General features: G+C 44.0%; 1 protein-coding gene across 1 annotated transcript in view; it reads left to right on the plus strand.

Moving 5' to 3' along the window:
• The window catches only part of LOC132402330 (vitellogenin-like), a 117,182-nt gene that overhangs the window by 28,982 nt on the left and 71,279 nt on the right, over positions 1-16,921 (plus strand). Inside the window, exons 12-15 of the mRNA XM_059985209.1 lie at positions 7,640-7,764; positions 8,440-8,541; positions 13,364-13,483; positions 15,311-15,500. Coding sequence (XP_059841192.1) covers positions 7,640-7,764; positions 8,440-8,541; positions 13,364-13,483; positions 15,311-15,500 — 537 coding nt within the window. The remainder of the gene's footprint in view (positions 1-7,639; positions 7,765-8,439; positions 8,542-13,363; positions 13,484-15,310; positions 15,501-16,921) is intronic.

The following is a 16,921-nucleotide window of genomic DNA, read 5'->3' on the forward strand; positions in this document are numbered from 1 at the left end:
ATTTGTTTCATGGGAAGGATGTAATAGAGAAATGGAGGTCATTTAAAGGTGAAATTTTAAGGGTACAGGATCTTTATGTTCCTGTTAGTTTGAAAGGAAAGGTTAAAAGTTTGAGAACGCCATGGTTTTCAAGGGATATTGGAAACTTGGTTCAGAAGAAGAGGGAGATCTATAATAAATATAGGCAGCATGGAGTAAATGAGGTGCTTGAGGAATATAAAGAATGTAAAAAGAATCTTAAGAAAGAAATTAGAAAAGCTAAAAGAAGATACGAGGTTGCTTTGGCAAGTAAGGTGAAAATAAATCCGAAGGGTTTCTACAGTTATATTAATAGCAAAAGGATAGTGAGGGATAAAATTGGTCCCTTAGAGAATCAGAGTGGACAGCTATGTGTGGAGCCGAAAGAGATGGGGGAGGTTTTGAACAATTTATTTTATTTGGTATTCACTAAGGAGAAGGATATTGAATTGTGTAAGGTAAGGGAAACAAGTAGGGAAGTTATGGAAACTATGACAATTAAAGAGGAGGAAGTACTGGCACTTTAAAGGAATATAAAAGTGGATAAATCTCCGGATCCTGACAGGATATTCCCTCGGACCTTGAGGGAAGTTGGTGTAGAAATAGCAGGGGCTCTGACAGAAATATTTCAAATGTCATTAGAAATGGGGATGGTGCCAGAGGATTGGCATATTGGTCATGTAGTTCCATTGTTTAAAAAGGGTTCTAAGAGTAAACCTAGTAATTATAGGCCTGTCAGTAGTGGGTAAATTAATGGAAAGTACTCTTAGAGATGGTATATATAATTATAGAAACATAGAAAATAGGTGCAGGAGTAGGCCATTTGGCCCTTCGAGCCTGCACCACCATTCAGTATGATCATGGCTGATCATCCAACTCAGAACCCTATACCTGCTTTCTCTCCATACCCCCGATCCCTTTAGCCACAAGGGCCATATCTAACTTCCTCTTAAATATAGCCAATGAACCGGACTCAACTGTTTCCTGTGGCAGAAAATTCCACAGATTCACCACTCTCTGTGTGAAGAAGTTTTTCCTCATCTCGGTCCTAAAAGGCTTCCCCTTTATCCTTAAACTGTGACCCCTCATTCTGGACTTCCCCAATATCGGAAACAATCTTCCTGCATCTAGCCTATCCAATCCCTTTAGAATTTTATACGTTTCAATAAGATCCCTCCTCAATCTTCTAAATTCCAGTGGGTATAAGCCTAGTCGATCCAGTCTTTCTTCATATGAAAGTCCTGCCATCCCAGGAATCAATCTGGTGAACCTTCTTTGTACTCCCTCTATGGCAAGAATGTCTTTCCTCAGATTAGGGGACCAAAACTGCACACAATATTCTGGGTGTGGTCTCACCAAGGCCTTGTACAACTGCAGTAGAACCTCTCTGTTTCTGTACTCAAATCCTTTTTGCTATGAATGCCAACATACCATTTGCCTTTTTCACCGCCTGCTGTACCTGCATGCCCACCTTCAATGACTGGTGTACAATGACACCTAGGTCTCGTTGCATCTCCCCTTTTCCTAATTGGCCACCGTTCAGATAATAATCTGTTTTCCTGTTCTTGCAACCAAAGCGGATAACCTCACATTTATCCACATTAAATTGCATCTGCCATGAATTTGCCCACTCACCTAACCTATCCAAGTCACCCTGCATCCTCTTAGCATCCTCCTCACAGCTAACACTGCTGCCCAGCTTTGTGTCATCCGCAAACTTGGAGATGCTGCATTTAATTCCCTCATCTAAATCATTAATATATATTGTAAACAACTGGGTCCCAGCACTGAGCCTTGCGGTACCCCACTAGTCGCTGCCTGCCATTCTGAAAAGGTCCCATTTACACCCACTTTTTGCTTCCTGTCTGCTAACCAATACTCTATCCACATCAATACCATACCCCCAAAACCATGTGCTTTAAGTTTGCACACCAATCTCCTGTGTGGGACCTTGTCAAAAGCATTTTTGAAAATCTAAATATACCACATCCACTAGCTCTCCCCTATCCACTCTACTAGTTACATCTTCAAAAAATTCTATAAGATTCATCAGACATGATTTTCCTTTCACAAATCCATTGTCAGATGATTTCACCTCTTTCCAAATGTGCTGTAACCACATCTTTGATAATCAACTCTAGCATTTTCCCCACCACCAATGTCAGACTAACTGGTCTATAATTCCCCGGTTTCTCTCTCCCTCCTTTTTTAAAAAGTGGGGTTACATTAGCCACCCTCCAATCCTCAGGAACTAATCCAGAATCTAAGGAGTTTTGAAAAATCATCACTAATGCATCCACTATTTCTTGGGCCACTTCCTTAAGCACTCTGGGATGCAGACCATCTGGCCCTGGGGATTTATCTGCCTTTAATCCCTTCAATTTACCTAACACCACTTCCCTACTAACATGTATTTCCCTTAGTTCCTCCATCTCACTAGACCCTCGGTCCCTTACTATTTCCGGAAGATTATTTATGTCCTCCTTAGTGAAGACAGAACCAAAGTAGTTATTCAATTGGTCTGCCATATCTTTGTTCCCTATGATCAATTCACCTGTTTCTGACTGTAAAGGACCTACATTTGGCTTGACCAATCTTTTTCTTTTCACATATCTATAAAAGCGTTTACAGTCAGTTTTTATGTTCCCTGCCAGCTTTCTCTCATAATCTTTTTTCACTTTCCTAATTAAGCCCTTTGTCCTCCTCTGCTGGTCTCTGAATTTCTCCCATTCCTCAGGTATGCCGCTTTTTTTTGCTGATTTATATCTGGATAGACAGGGTCTGATTAGGAACAGTCAGCATGGAAGGTCATGTTTGACAAATGTTATTGAACTTTTTGAAGCAGTTACAAGGAAAGTTGATGAGGATAAAGCAGTGGGTGTTGTCTATATGGACATCAGTAAAGCCTTTGACAAGGTTCCGCACGGGAGGTTAGTTAGGAAGGTTCAATCATTAGGTATTAATATTGAAGTAGTAAAATGGATTCAACAGTGGCTAGCTGGGAGATGCCAGAGAGTAGTGGTGGATAACTGTTTGTCAGGTTGGAGGCCGGTGACTAGTGGCGTGCCTCAGGGGTCTGTATTGGGTCCAATATTGTTTGTCATACACATTAATGATCTGGATGATGGGGTGGTAAATTGGATTAGTAAGTATGCAGATGATACTAAGGTAGGTGACATTGTGGATAATGAAGTAGGTTTTCAAAGCTTGCAGAGATTTAGGCCAGTTAGAAGAGTGGGCTGAACGATGGCAGAAGGAGTTTAATGCTGATAAGTGTGAGGTGCTACATTTTGGTAGGAATAATCCAAATAGGACATACATTGTAAATGGTAGGGCATTGAAGAATGCAGTAGAACAGAGTGATCTAGGAATAATGGTGCATAGTTCCCTGAAGGTGGAATCTCATGTGGATAGGGTGGTGAAGAAAGCTTTTGGTATGCTGGCCTTTATAAATCAGAGCATTGAGTATAGGAGTTGGGATGTAATGTTAAAATCAGAGCATTGAGTATAGGAGTTGGGATGTAATGTTAAAATTGTACAAGGCATTGTTAAGGCCGAATTTGGAGTATTGTGTACAGTTCTGGTCACCAAATTATAGGAAAGATGTCAATTAAATAGAGAGAGTACAGAGAAGATTTACTAGAATGTTACCTGGGTTTCAGCACTTAAGTTACAGGGAAAGGCTGAACAAGTTAGGTCTTTATTCTTTGGAGCATAGAACGTCGAGGGGGACTTGATAGAGGTATTTAAAATTAAGAGGGGGATAGATCGAGTTGACGTGGATAGGCTTTTTTCCATTGAGAGAAGGGGAGATTCAAACAAGAGGACATGATTTGAGAGTTAGGGAGCAAAAGTTTAAGGGTAACATGAAGGGGAATTTCTTCACTCAGAGAGTGGTAGCTGTTTGGAACGAGCTTCCAGTAGAAGTAGTAGAGGCAGGTTCAGTATTGTCATTTAAAGTAAAATTGTATAGGTATATGGACAGGAAAGGAATGGAGGGTTATGGGCTGAGTGCGGGCCAGTGGGACTAGGTGAGAGTAAGCATCGGCACGGTCTAGAAGGGCCGAGATGGGCCTGTTTCCGTGCTGTAATTGTTATATGGTCTGCTACTGAGTGAACATGGAGTACGGCACCGACTCCCACATGGACGCTGCATCACACCACCTCCAGCATTACCTCTCCTGCAAGCTAGCGTTAGAGAGCATGGAGCCAGCTGCCAGAGAGAGTGGTTGAAACAGGGACATTTACAACATTTAAAAGATACTTGGACAGATTCATGGATAGGAAAGGTTTGGAGGGACAAACATGAGAACATCTGCAGATGCTGGAATCCAGAGCAACTCTCACAAAATGCTGGAGAAGCTCAGAAGATTAGGCATCATCTACAGAAAAGAGTAAACAGTTGACATTTCAGGCTAAGACTGTGCATCAGGACTGGATAAAAAAGAAGATGAGATTAGAGGGGTATGGCCCCAATGTAGGAAAATGGAACCAGCTTAGACAGGGAATCTTGGTCACATTGACTATTTGGGCTGATCCATTGTCATTCAACCATGCATGAAGTTCCCTGAGTAAAGCCAAATGAAACAACGTTACTCCGCGGCCAAGGTGCAAAACACAATACCAACAGTTACAGACAGCACAAGGCACATCTGGCACATATAATTACAATACTGGTAAACACTGGGTGATAGGTTGGTGCTCCACTGGCCTGCAGGTCACCCTCGGGCACCTGTCAAGCCCCCGGATCAGAGTCATGTGAAGCCATGGTGGCAGGTGGTGGATTTCACAAGTCCTGACGCCAGGCAGACAATCTCTGAAGAGTATTGATAATGGCAGGGGGCACCAGTCTTGTTAAGACACTGCCCAGAAGGAGGCAATGGCAAACCACTGCTGTAGAAAAGTTTGCCCAGAACAATCATAGTCATGGTCATAGCCCATGTCATACAACACAGCACATAACGATGATGGTGACCTGTAAACATACATTCACACAAAAATAATGATCTAAAGGCCCCTGTGTGCCGTCCTGTGGAGTGGTGGTGTGTGGGAATGATGATCTAAAGGCCCCTGTGTGTCGTCCTGTGGAGTGGTGGTGTGTGGGAATGATGATCTAAAGGCGCCTGTGTGCCGTCCTGTGGAGTGGTGGTGTGTGGGAATGATGATCTAAAGGCCCCTGTGTGCCGTCCTGTGGAGTAGTGGTGTGTGGGAATGATGATCTGAAGGCCCCTGTGTGTTGTCCTGTGGAGTGGTGGTGTGTGAGAATGATGATCTAAAGGCCCCTGTGTGTCGTCCTGTGGAGTGGTGGTGTGTGGGAATGATGATCTGAAGGCCCCTGTGTGTCGTCCTGTGGAGTGGTGGTGTGTGGGAATGATGATCTGAAGGCCCCTGTGTGTCGTCCTGTGGAGTGGTGGTGTGTGGGAATGATGATCTAAAGGCCCCTGTGTGCCGTCCTGTGGAGTGGTGGTGTGTGGGAATGATGATCTGAAGGCCCCTGTGTGCCGTCCTGTGGAGTGGTGGTGTGTGGGAATGATGATCTAAAGGCCCCTGTGTGCCGTCCTGTGGAGTGGTGGTGTGTGGGAATGATGATCTGAAGGCCCCTGTGTGTTGTCCTGTGGAGTGGTGGTGTGTGGGAATGATGATCTAAAGGCCCCTGTGTGTTGTCCTGTGGAGTGGTGGTGTGTGGGAATGATGATCTAAAGGCCCCTGTGTGTTGTCCTGTGGAGTGGTGGTGTGTGGGAATGATGATCTAAAGGCCCCTGTGTGCCGTCCTGTGGAGTGGTGGTGTGTGGGAATGATGATCTAAAGGCCCCTGTGTGTCGTCCTGTGGAGTGGTGGTGTGTGGGAATGATGATCTAAAGGCCCCTGTGTGTCGTCCTGTGGAGTGGTGGTGTGTGGGAATGATGATCTAAAGGCCCCTGTGTGTCGTCCTGTGGAGTGGTGGTGTGTGGGAATGATGATCTGAAGGCCCCTGTGTGTCGTCCTGTGGAGTGGTGGTGTGTGGGAATGATGATCTGAAGGCCCCTGTGTGTCGTCCTGTGGAGTGGTGGTGTGTGGGAATGATGATCTAAAGGCCCCTGTGTGCCGTCCTGTGGAGTGGTGGTGTGTGGGAATGATGATCTGAAGGCCCCTGTGTGTTGTCCTGTGGAGTGGTGGTGTGTGGGAATGATGATCTAAAGGCCCCTGTGTGTTGTCCTGTGGAGTGGTGGTGTGTGGGAATGATGATCTAAAGGCCCCTGTGTGTCGTCCTGTGGAGTGGTGGTGTGTGGGAATGATGATCTAAAGGCCCCTGTGTGCCGTCCTGTGGAGTGGTGGTGTGTGGGAATGATGATCTAAAGGCCCCTGTGTGTCGTCCTGTGGAGTGGTGGTGTGTGAGAATGATGATCTAAAGGCCCCTGTGTGTCGTCCTGTGGAGTGGTGGTGTGTGGGAATGATGATCTAAAGGCCCCTGTGTGTCGTCCTGTGGAGTGGTGGTATGTGGGAATGATGATCTAAAGGCCCCTGTGTGTCGTCCTGTGGAGTGGTGGTGTGTGGGAATGATGATCTAAAGGCCCCTGTGTGTCGTCCTGTGGAGTGGTGGTGTGTGGGAATGATGATCTGAAGGCCCCTGTGTGTCGTCCTGTGGAGTGGTGGTGTGTGGATATTGTTGAAAGGAATAAGTGCACAGCAGAATGACCATCACATAGTAGAGCAGCTGCAGACAAACGCAATCCTGTTTGTTTTACACTGAGTGAACACTGGAAGGGTCACCCACAATCTGGCATGAACACTGCCTTCAGTGTTTCCCCCCCAGATGGCTAGAACAGACGACCCGTGACATGAGGGCTCGTTCCACGCTACGCCCAAAACCATGCGGCTCCTCTGCCATCGGTCTCGCCAACGAACCAGTGAACCAGACTTGTAGTATTCTACATTACCAACGTGCAACAAGATTTTGCGACCATAAGAAAAACACCCAAGGAAATAACTCTCACTGTTTGTGAGACTCTGATGCCTTCGTGTAGCGGATAGCAAAGTGGTCTACAACAAGTTCAACCAGCAACTCACTGACGAGGCTGACCTGCTGTACTTGATGCTTTTAGCATCTATCAGTGTCTTGCAATTGTTAACACGACGTTAAGAGCGAACAGTCACATCTTTGGTTGGAGTTGGAGAGGCCACAGTAACCATGTTTACCACCACCTTACCAGTCACAGCCTCTTCACACAGAGGACGGTGTGTACATGGACAGTAGTTGAGACAGGTAAAATAATGACATTTGAAAGTCATTCCGACTGGTGTGTGGACAGGTTTGGAAAGTTATGGATCAAATATGGGCAAATAGGAAAATATCAAGTGGGCACTTGGTCAGCATGGGCACGATGGACTGTTTTTGTGCTGTGTGGATCCATGACTTCAACTTCTTTTGAGAGGCTATTGGTCACACATTTTGCTGAATGACTGCATTCACTTTGGTGAAGGTGCTGCTGGGTGGACGTCCCAGAATTCAGACCCAGTGACGATAAAAATGGTGCCTAATTTGGCATGGACAAGTTGGGCTCTTTAACTCTATTAACATCTCTGTTGTCCTGTTAACGAGTGGTAGCACTTGGTTAATTAGCTCTTTCTCCTTGTGATGTAGATAAACTGATGGCAGGAGCATCTACTAAAGTTGTCCTTATGAAGGATGTGGGGAGCCTTATTCCATCCGTAGCAGCAGCCAAGGTTTCAGGATACACATTGGGAGTCTTTGCAGATCTTTTGGAGGTAATGTAACCTTCAGTTGATCAGCTCATCACAGCTTCCTATGGCAACTACTCAGCAAGTGACTGCAATAACTACAGAGTGTGTTGCAGACACAGCTCAGTACATCATGGAAGCCAGCCTCCCTTCCATGCACTTACTGCCTCGCTAAGTCAGCCTACATAATCAAAGACCCACCCACCCTGGACATGATCTCTTCTCCCCTCTCCCACTGCGCAGAAGATACAGAAACCAGAAAGCATGAACCACTGCCAGCACAGTCCAAGGGTTGTGCTGGGGCTAGCACACAACTATAGCCGCACTCCAGAGCCACAGAGCATGTCTGCAACTTACCAGCTCTAAGCTGTATGTCCTTGTTATGTGGGAGGAAACTGGAGAACCAGGAAGAAAGCCACATGGTCAGGGGGAGAACATAGAAACTCTTCACAGACAGCGGCGGCATTGAACAATTGTAAAACATACAGGAATCCTAACCACAACTCTACTGTGCCACCCCTGAAATAACTTGCCAATTCTTTCTGGTTTCTTGCTTGATCTCCTTTTTATCTGGAGTCCCCAAGATGCCCCATCCCATTATTCCCAATGTCAATTCAATTCTCCGCAGCTTCCCGAGGATAATGAATTCCAAGCGCTCGTGCCCCACCCTGAGGAAATGTTCCTTGCTTCATTCCTCACCAGGTTGGCTTACGAATGGAAGGTCTCCAGGAAGCGATCATGAAAAATCGGGAGAAGGTCCAGGGAATTCCCGACATGAAGCAAATCCAAAGCATTTTAAATAAGGTAAGGTCAAGCTGGCAGAGTGCCAGTGTTAGAGCAGGTCAGTGACATTAGACCTTCAGGCGATTTGTTCTCTTATCCTTGCTGTCCCATTCGGTATCATCCTTACTTTCTCGAACTATTCCCAAATCCTTTGATTCTCTTAATTTCTACAAACCTAGGCAAAGATTGCACTGGATTGATGCTTTTCCACAAAATTGGAAGTTAGAGGTTTAGCAATTTCTGGATGAGCACAGAGAGTAGGAAGGAAAATAGAACATGGAACAGTAAAGCAGAGGAACAGGCCCGTCTGTGGTGCTAAATTAAACTAGTTCTATCCATAAATGACCCACATCTCTCCATTCCTCCAACACAATCCACCTCGTTATGATCATTGTCTACCCGCGCCACACTTTTCTCTGTAATTGTTGCACTTGATTCTACATTCTGTTATTGTTTGACCTTGTGCTACCTCATTGCACTGCCATCAGATGATCCACATGAATGGTATGCAAGACAGGCTTTTCATTGTATGTGGCAATAGAGCTTGATTGCTCTGACCTCATGGCATCGCAATAGCTCACAAACAAATAACATCTCTAAGGAAGCTTGCTCAAGAGCCAAGGTACCAGTAAAGACAACAGACAAAAGCAATGTGGTGTACAGGATCATGTGTGGAGAATACAACATATGAACCATGATGCCCAGACAGGACGTGAGCTCTCTACTCCTTTACAGGAACACAAAATGGTGACGTGGAGACAGGATCCACTGGTTCACAAAGACCAAAAAGGACTCCACTTTAACTGGAACACTGCACAGGTTTCGATGCAGGCAAGCATGAAGCAGGCATGAGAACTCGTCTGATAACTCTGAAAACAAGCATATCCTCGCCTACCACCCCACCAGCCTCCAGATCCAACATATAATTCTCTGTAGCTTCTGCCACCTCCAACGGGATCCCACTATCAAGCACATCTTTCCCTCCCCTCCCCCTTTCTGCTTTCCGCAGGGATCGCTCCCTACGTGACTCCCTTGTCCATTCATCCCCCCCATCCCTTCCCACCGATCTCCCTCCTGGCACTTATCCTTGCAAGCGGAACAAGTGCTACACCTGCCCTTATACCTCCTCCCTCACCACCATTCAGGGCCTCAGACAGTCTTTCCAGGTGAGGCAACACTTCACCTGTGAGTCAGCTGGTGTGGTATACTGCGTCCGGTGCTCCCGGTGTGGTGTTTTATATATTGGTGAGACCCGACGCAGACTGGGAGACCGTTTCGCTGAACACCAGAGAAAGCAGGATCTCCCAGTGGCCACACATTTTAATTCCACGTCCCATTCCCATTCTGATATGTCTATCCATGGCCTCCTCTACTGTCAAGATGAAGCCACACTCAGGTTGGAGGAACAACACCTTGTATACTGGCTGGGTAGCCTCCAACCTGATGGCATGGACATTGACTTCTCTAACTTCTGTTAATGCCCTTCTTACCTCACCTCTGATATATTTAGTTGTTTTTTTTCCCCTCCCTTTTTCTTTCTCTCTCTGCCCATCACTCTGCCTGTTCTCCATCTCCCTCTGGTGTTCCCCTCCCCCTTTCTTTCTCCCTAGGCCTCCCATCCCATGATTCTTCCCCTTCTCCAGCTCTGTATCACTTTCGCCAATCACCTTTCCAGCTCTTAGCTTCACCCCACCCCCTCCGGTCTTCTCCTATCATTTCGCATTTTCCCCTCCCCCCTCCTACTTTCAAATCTCTTAGTATCCCTCCTGTCAGTTAGTCCTGACGAAGGGTCTCGGCCCGAAACGTCGACAGCGCTTCTCCCTATAGATGCTGCCTGGCTTGCTGTGTTCCACCAGCATTTTGTGTGTGTTGCATATCAAAATAAACACCATGTATGAACCCCTAAGAGCCAAAGAAATGTGAAACTGTAGAATTCGAAGGTCAACTGAAGGGGTGGCCAGTCAGGACCGGGGCAAGCGAATGGGGGCCTATAAAAATACGAGCAGTCCTGCAGAGGAACGCCAATAACCATGCTCTGAGGTTGTCACTTTGGTGATGAAATGTCTGCAAGCTAAATGCTAAGCTCTGTAACACTGTAACATCAAGCGCCTCAACCCGAACTCGCAATTTCTCAACCATCCTAAATAAATATGTCTCTACCAATATTCAGATACCATCTAAAACTCTCTTAAATGCTTCTGTCATATCTGCCTCCACCACCACCCCTGACAGCGCATTCTAGCCACCCACCACTCTGGCTTTTAAAAAAAAAACTTGCCCAGCAGATCTCCTTTAAACCTTCGCTCGGTCATCTTAAGTGAATATCTTCCAGTCTACAACATTTACACTCTGGGGCAAAAGGACTCTGTCTTCCTTGTCTATGCCTCTAATAATTTTGTAAGTTTCCAACGTAAGTTCTCAATCTTTTTATGCCATGGACCAATACCATTAAGAAAAGATTACCAGTACCGTTAACTGTGGATCCCAGGTTGGGAACCCTTTGTGGAGAGGAAGGCAAATGTAAAGGTGGCATTCATTTTGAGATAACTAGAATATAAAAACAAAGATGTAATGCTGAAGCTTCGTAAGGTATTGGTCAGACCACACTTGGAGTATTGTGAACAGTTTTGGGTCCCCTATCCAAGCCTCAGAAGCTCCAGATAAAACAAACCAAGTTTGATGAAGCTCTCCTTATGGCTCATACCCTCTAATACAGGCTGCATCCTGGTGAATCTCTTCTGCACCCTCTCTACATCTTCCCTGGAATGGGGTGACCATAACTGCACAGGGTAAAAAGGATGGTGAGGGTGAGAGTCATGGCAAGGTTTGTCACAGGGTGGAGAACAAACAGGGACAATGGCTGAAGACAGAAGTACTAGCTGGTCTTGGGATTTAACAGTGCAGGAGATGGGTCTAGGACAGGGGTCAGCAACCTTTACCACTGAAAGAGCCACTTGGACCCGTTTCCCACAGAAAAGAAAACACTGGGAGCCGCAAAACCCGTTTGACATTTAAAATGAAATAACACTGCATACAACGTTTTGTTTTGCCTTTATGCTATGTATAAACAAACTATAATGTGTTGCATTTATGAAATTGATGAACTCCTGCAGAGAAAACGAAATTACATTTCTGCATGCAACAAAAACATTTTGAACTCCGAAAAAAAGACGTTGGGTTGAAGGTTACTTTTAGGTAAAATACTCAACGTCTATTTTAGTCCTTCTTGTATTTATGAAAAACGCCAAACTTAAATTTGCCGCCAGCAGCAAACCAAAAATAACGTCAGCCAGCTGTCAACCTGAAAAATAAAAGGACTATTTCACTGAACAATGAAAACATATGAATATACGTAAAATAATAGGCAATTAAAATATTTATCATACTTGTTCAGGTTGACTCACACCTGACAATGCAGTCGTATTCAGTAGGGATGGATCGATGCTTAGGGGAGTGAAAGGGAAGGATAATGTGTTTTTTTCCTCTCTGAACTCACAGAAGCGTTTCCCAAACGATGTTTGCATTGCGATGATTGCAGAACGTAAATACTCCGAATTCATCATGTCATGACCTTCTTTGAACTCTCTCAAATTAGGGAAGTGAGACAATGTGCCTTTCTGTAAATCTCTGGCAAGCAACGTCAACTTGCGCTCGAATGCCAAAACATCCTCCAACATGTGCAGGGCTGTACGTCCTTACCCCTGAAGAGCTGTGTTCAGCGTGTTCAGGTGCGCTGTCATGTCTACCATGAAGTGTAGCTTTTCCAGCCACTCTGGCTGTTCCAGCTCAGGAAAGGTGGGCCCTTTGCTGCCCAGGAAAGTTTTCACTTCTTCCAGACATGCGACAAAGCGTTTCAGCACCTCCACTCTGGACAGCCAGCGATAAAAACACGTTGTAGCGGTGAGCTACACGCAGTCAGTAAACTGCAGTCAAAGATAGCTTTATTCGAACTAAACAGCCTTGCTTTTAAGCCTCCCTCAACCCAGCCCCCCATGGACGCGGATGCTGCAAAAGACACGTACTCACAAACCCCCGTAGGCTATCTCCCTTAGCCTGAACACTGGCTAATTGTGAGCCGGTTCGGATGTGTCAGGAAATGGGTCGCCACAACGTCTTATTTGGATTGTACAAGATCACCATAATCTTCAAATTTAGAATTACATTTCAAAAACTAACAAACTAACATAAAATACATTTTAATTAAATACTGACCAATTATTTCCCAAAGTAACAGGGAGCCACAGCACAGACGTAAAAGAGCCACATGTGGCTCTGGAGCCGCGGGTTGCCAACCCCCGGTCTAGGAGATGTAATTAAATGGTCTTGGACCAAAACTTTGACAGTTCATTTCCCGCTACAGATGTTGCCTGACCCACTGAGTTCCTCCTATGTATTGCTGATTACTCCAGGTTCCAGCATCTGCAGTCAGAGTTTGAAGCAAATTTATTATCAAAGTACATACACATGGGGTGATTGATAAGTTTGTGGCCTAAAGTAGAAGGAGATTAGTTATACAGCTCTCATTACATGCACATGCAGGTCAACTCTGAGTGATTATGCAGAAAGTTTGAAGCTAATATCTCCTTCTACCTTAGGCCACGAACTTATCAATCACCCCTGATGAGTTATTAACTCATTCTGGCCTGTGATGCAGCCAGTCAATATATTCTTCACAATGCATACATAGAGGTTTATCAAAGTTTTGGATATCATGCTGAATCTTTGCAGTTGCACATACCTGTTGGGCCCAGGGCAGGTCCTCTGAAATAACACAGGTTCCTATGTTTCAAAGTACTGCTGTCAGTGTTTGAATTCTTATGTTGTGTATTCATTTTTTCAACAGATCCCCAATTTAAAATCTGTGCCAGAGAAAGTCCCACTTGCTTCAGCATACCTGAAAGTATTTAATCAAGAAATCGCCTTTGTCGATTTCAGAAAGGATTATATTCACAAAGTGATCGAGGTAAGAGATAGCTTTGTCAATTCTCCTGCGACTGATGTAATTTAGACTATAGAACATACTCTCAGTGGTCACTTTATGAGGTACACCTATGCACCTGCTCGTTAATGCAAATATCTGATCAGCCAATCATGTCGCAGAAACTCAATGCACAAACGCATGCAGACATGGTCAAGAGGTTTAGTTACTGTTCAGGCCAAACATCAGAATGGGGAAGAAATGTGATCTAAGTGACTTTGTCTGTGGTTTGAGTATCTCAGAAACTACTGATCTTCTGGGATTTTCAGTCTCTAGAGTTTACAGAGAATGATGCGAAAAACAAAACAAAAATCCAGTGAGTGGCAGTTCTGTGGGCAAAATGGGAGTGATTGGAGGAGAATGGCCAGAAAGGTTCAAGTTGACAGTAATCGAAATAACCACATTACTACAGTAGTTATAACACGTTGACCATTGAAGTGGATGGGTTACAGCACCAGAAGACCACAAAAATACACTCAGTAGCCATTTTATTAGGTACAGGAGGGACACAAATGAAGAGACTGAGTGTAGTACTGCAACGGAACAGGGACTTTGGCTCACAATGTTGTGCTAAACTAAGTAAATGAATCTCTTCTGTCTTCACAATGTTCATACCCCTCCATTCTCTGTGCATTCGTGTACAGTATTTATGGCTACAAACCTCTTAAATGCCTCTATGTTATCTGCCTCCACCACCCCAGGCAGTGCAGTGTGTCATAGGCACCCACAACTCTCAGTAAAAAAAAATCTTGCTCCTTAAACCTCCTTTGAACTTTCCTCTCTCACCTTAAACGCATGCCTTCTGGTATTAGACCCTTCAATCCTGGGAAAAAATGTCATTGGCTGTATGGCTATGTCTCTCAGAATTTTATCAGACCTGCGCTCAGCCTCCGCCACTCCAGAGGAAACAACCCCGTCCGTCCAACCTATCCTTGTAGCTCCCACCGTCCAAACCTAGCAGCATCCTGCTGGACATCTTCTGCACTCTCTCCACAACCTTCCCATAATGGAGTGACCAGAAATGAATCCAAAGTTTTATAAAGCCATAATTTTATAATATTTATATAATTTAATGTATTTATTGAGAATAAATTTATTGAGGACGTAGAATTGGCCCTTTGAGCCACACCGCCCGGCAGCCTGCCAATTTAACCATAGCCTAATCAAAGGACAATTTACAATGACCCATTAACTTACCAACCATTATGTCTTTGGATTGTGGGAGGGGAAATGTACAAACTCCTTACAGGCAGTGATGGGAATTGAAGCTGGGTCACTGGTACTGTAAAGCGTTGTGCTAGCCACTGTGCTACAATGCCACCTCATGAGTTAAGTTTATGTTAACTCACGTTTGTCCCTGTCTTGGAACTACAAAGTGGTGAGAAACTACTGTACATGAAATTCATACCCTGGGCATAAGGATAACTATAATGATTAGCTTCATTTTTCACATAGTCATTGAAACATTAATACGCACAGTGAAATGTGTCCTTTGATATCAACGACAACCACAGTCTGAGAATGTGCTGGAACAGCCTGCAAGTGTCACCACGCTTCTGGTGCCAACACAACTTACTAACCCTAGCACATATGTCTTTTGGAATGTGGGTGGAAACCAGAGTACCTGGAGGAAACCCACTTGGTCATGTGGAGAGCATACAAACTCATTGCAATCAGCGATAGAATTGAACCCCGTAACTGGTGCTGTAATGGCGTTATGCTAACAGCTATGTATACCTCGAACTAAAAACTTGAACTTAAAATGCATGGTGCCTTCTGCTGACCTTGAACCGTTGAATCTTTCCCTGACAGTTATTGTCTGGTGTGAATGGGAAACATGGCACACTGCAGAAAGTTATAGCCCGGTTCAGAAAGCCTATGGAATTGCATCTGTCAGCGGCCTCAGTGACATCGGAGGTACGCCGCTTTGTCCCGACGTGCCTGGGTCTGTCCGCGGAACTGTCCCTTCTCTCGGCAGTATTGGCTAAAGCTGCCTTTCAGGGTAAGTCTCCTCAGAAGCAAAGTGACACAAGAGAGGTCAACCACTGGAATCTACAGCAACAACCAAACTGCTGGACAAGCTCAGCCGGTCAGGCAGTATCTGTGGAGGGGAATGGAGAGTCAACATTTTGGGCCAAGACCTCTCATGAGACCATAAGATATAGGAGCAGAATTAGGCCATTTGGCCCATCGAGTCTGCTCCTCCCTTTCATAATGGCTCATCCAATTTTCCTCTCAGCCCCAATCTCCTGCCTTCTCCCTGTATCCCTTCATGCCCTGACCAATCAAAAATCTATCAACCTCTGCCTTAAATATATAAAATTTGGCTTCCACAGCTGTCTGTGACAGAATTCCACAGATTCACCAGTCTGGCTAAAGAAATTGCTCCTCACTTCTGTTCTAAAAGGATGCACCTCTGTTCTGAGACTGTGTCCTCTGGTCTTTTTTTTTCAATCTTTTAAGTAATACCAACTTAATAAGATTGATACATAGTTATTGGATTACAGAATCACAAAATCTAAAATGAGCACAAAAGGAAGTAGCAAAATTAACTCTATCATTGATGAAAAATTTAAATTTGATTGATATATGGAGAAGAATCAATCCAAAAGAAAGGGATTATTCATTCTATTCAAATAGACATAAAACATACTCAAGGATAGATTTTTTCCTATTATCAACAAATACTCAAGATAGAGTGAAAAATGTGGAATATAAAGCAAGAATATTGTCTGATCACTCTCCTTTAATAATGACAATGATAATGATAGATAAAGAGGAATCAATTTATAGATGGAGATTTAATTCAATTCTACTAAAACATCAAGATTTTTGTGATTTTATGAAAAAGCAGATTCAGTTCTTTTTAGATACAAATTTACATTCAGTTGATGATAAATTTATATTGTGGGAAGCAATGAAAGCATATTTGAGAGGCCAGATAATAAGTTATACTTCTAAAATTAAGAAGGAATATATGATAGAAATAGATCAATTGGAAAACGAGATTATAAAATTAGAAAAAGAATCTCAAAGAAATATGACAGAAGAAAAACGAAGACAACTTATTAATAAGAAGTTAAAATATAATACACTCCAGACATATCGAACAGAAAAAGCAATTATGAGAACTAAACAGAGATATTATGAACTAGGTGAAAGATCACATAAAGTTCTTGCATGGCAGTTAAAAACAGATCAGATTTCCAAAACAATAAATGCAATTCGAACAAAAGTGAATGAAATTACTTATAAGCCTCTAGAAATTAATGAGGCTTTTAAGAATTTTTATTCTGAGTTGTATAAATCAGAATCAAAGAATGATGATGTTAAGATAGAAGAATTTTTATCACAAATAACTCTTCCAAAATTAAATACAGAAGAACAGAAGGGATTAGATACACCTTTTACATTGAAGGAAGT

The sequence above is a fragment of the Hypanus sabinus genome, chromosome 11 (genome assembly GCF_030144855.1).
Source record: "Hypanus sabinus isolate sHypSab1 chromosome 11, sHypSab1.hap1, whole genome shotgun sequence".
Lineage (NCBI taxonomy): Eukaryota > Metazoa > Chordata > Chondrichthyes > Myliobatiformes > Dasyatidae > Hypanus > Hypanus sabinus.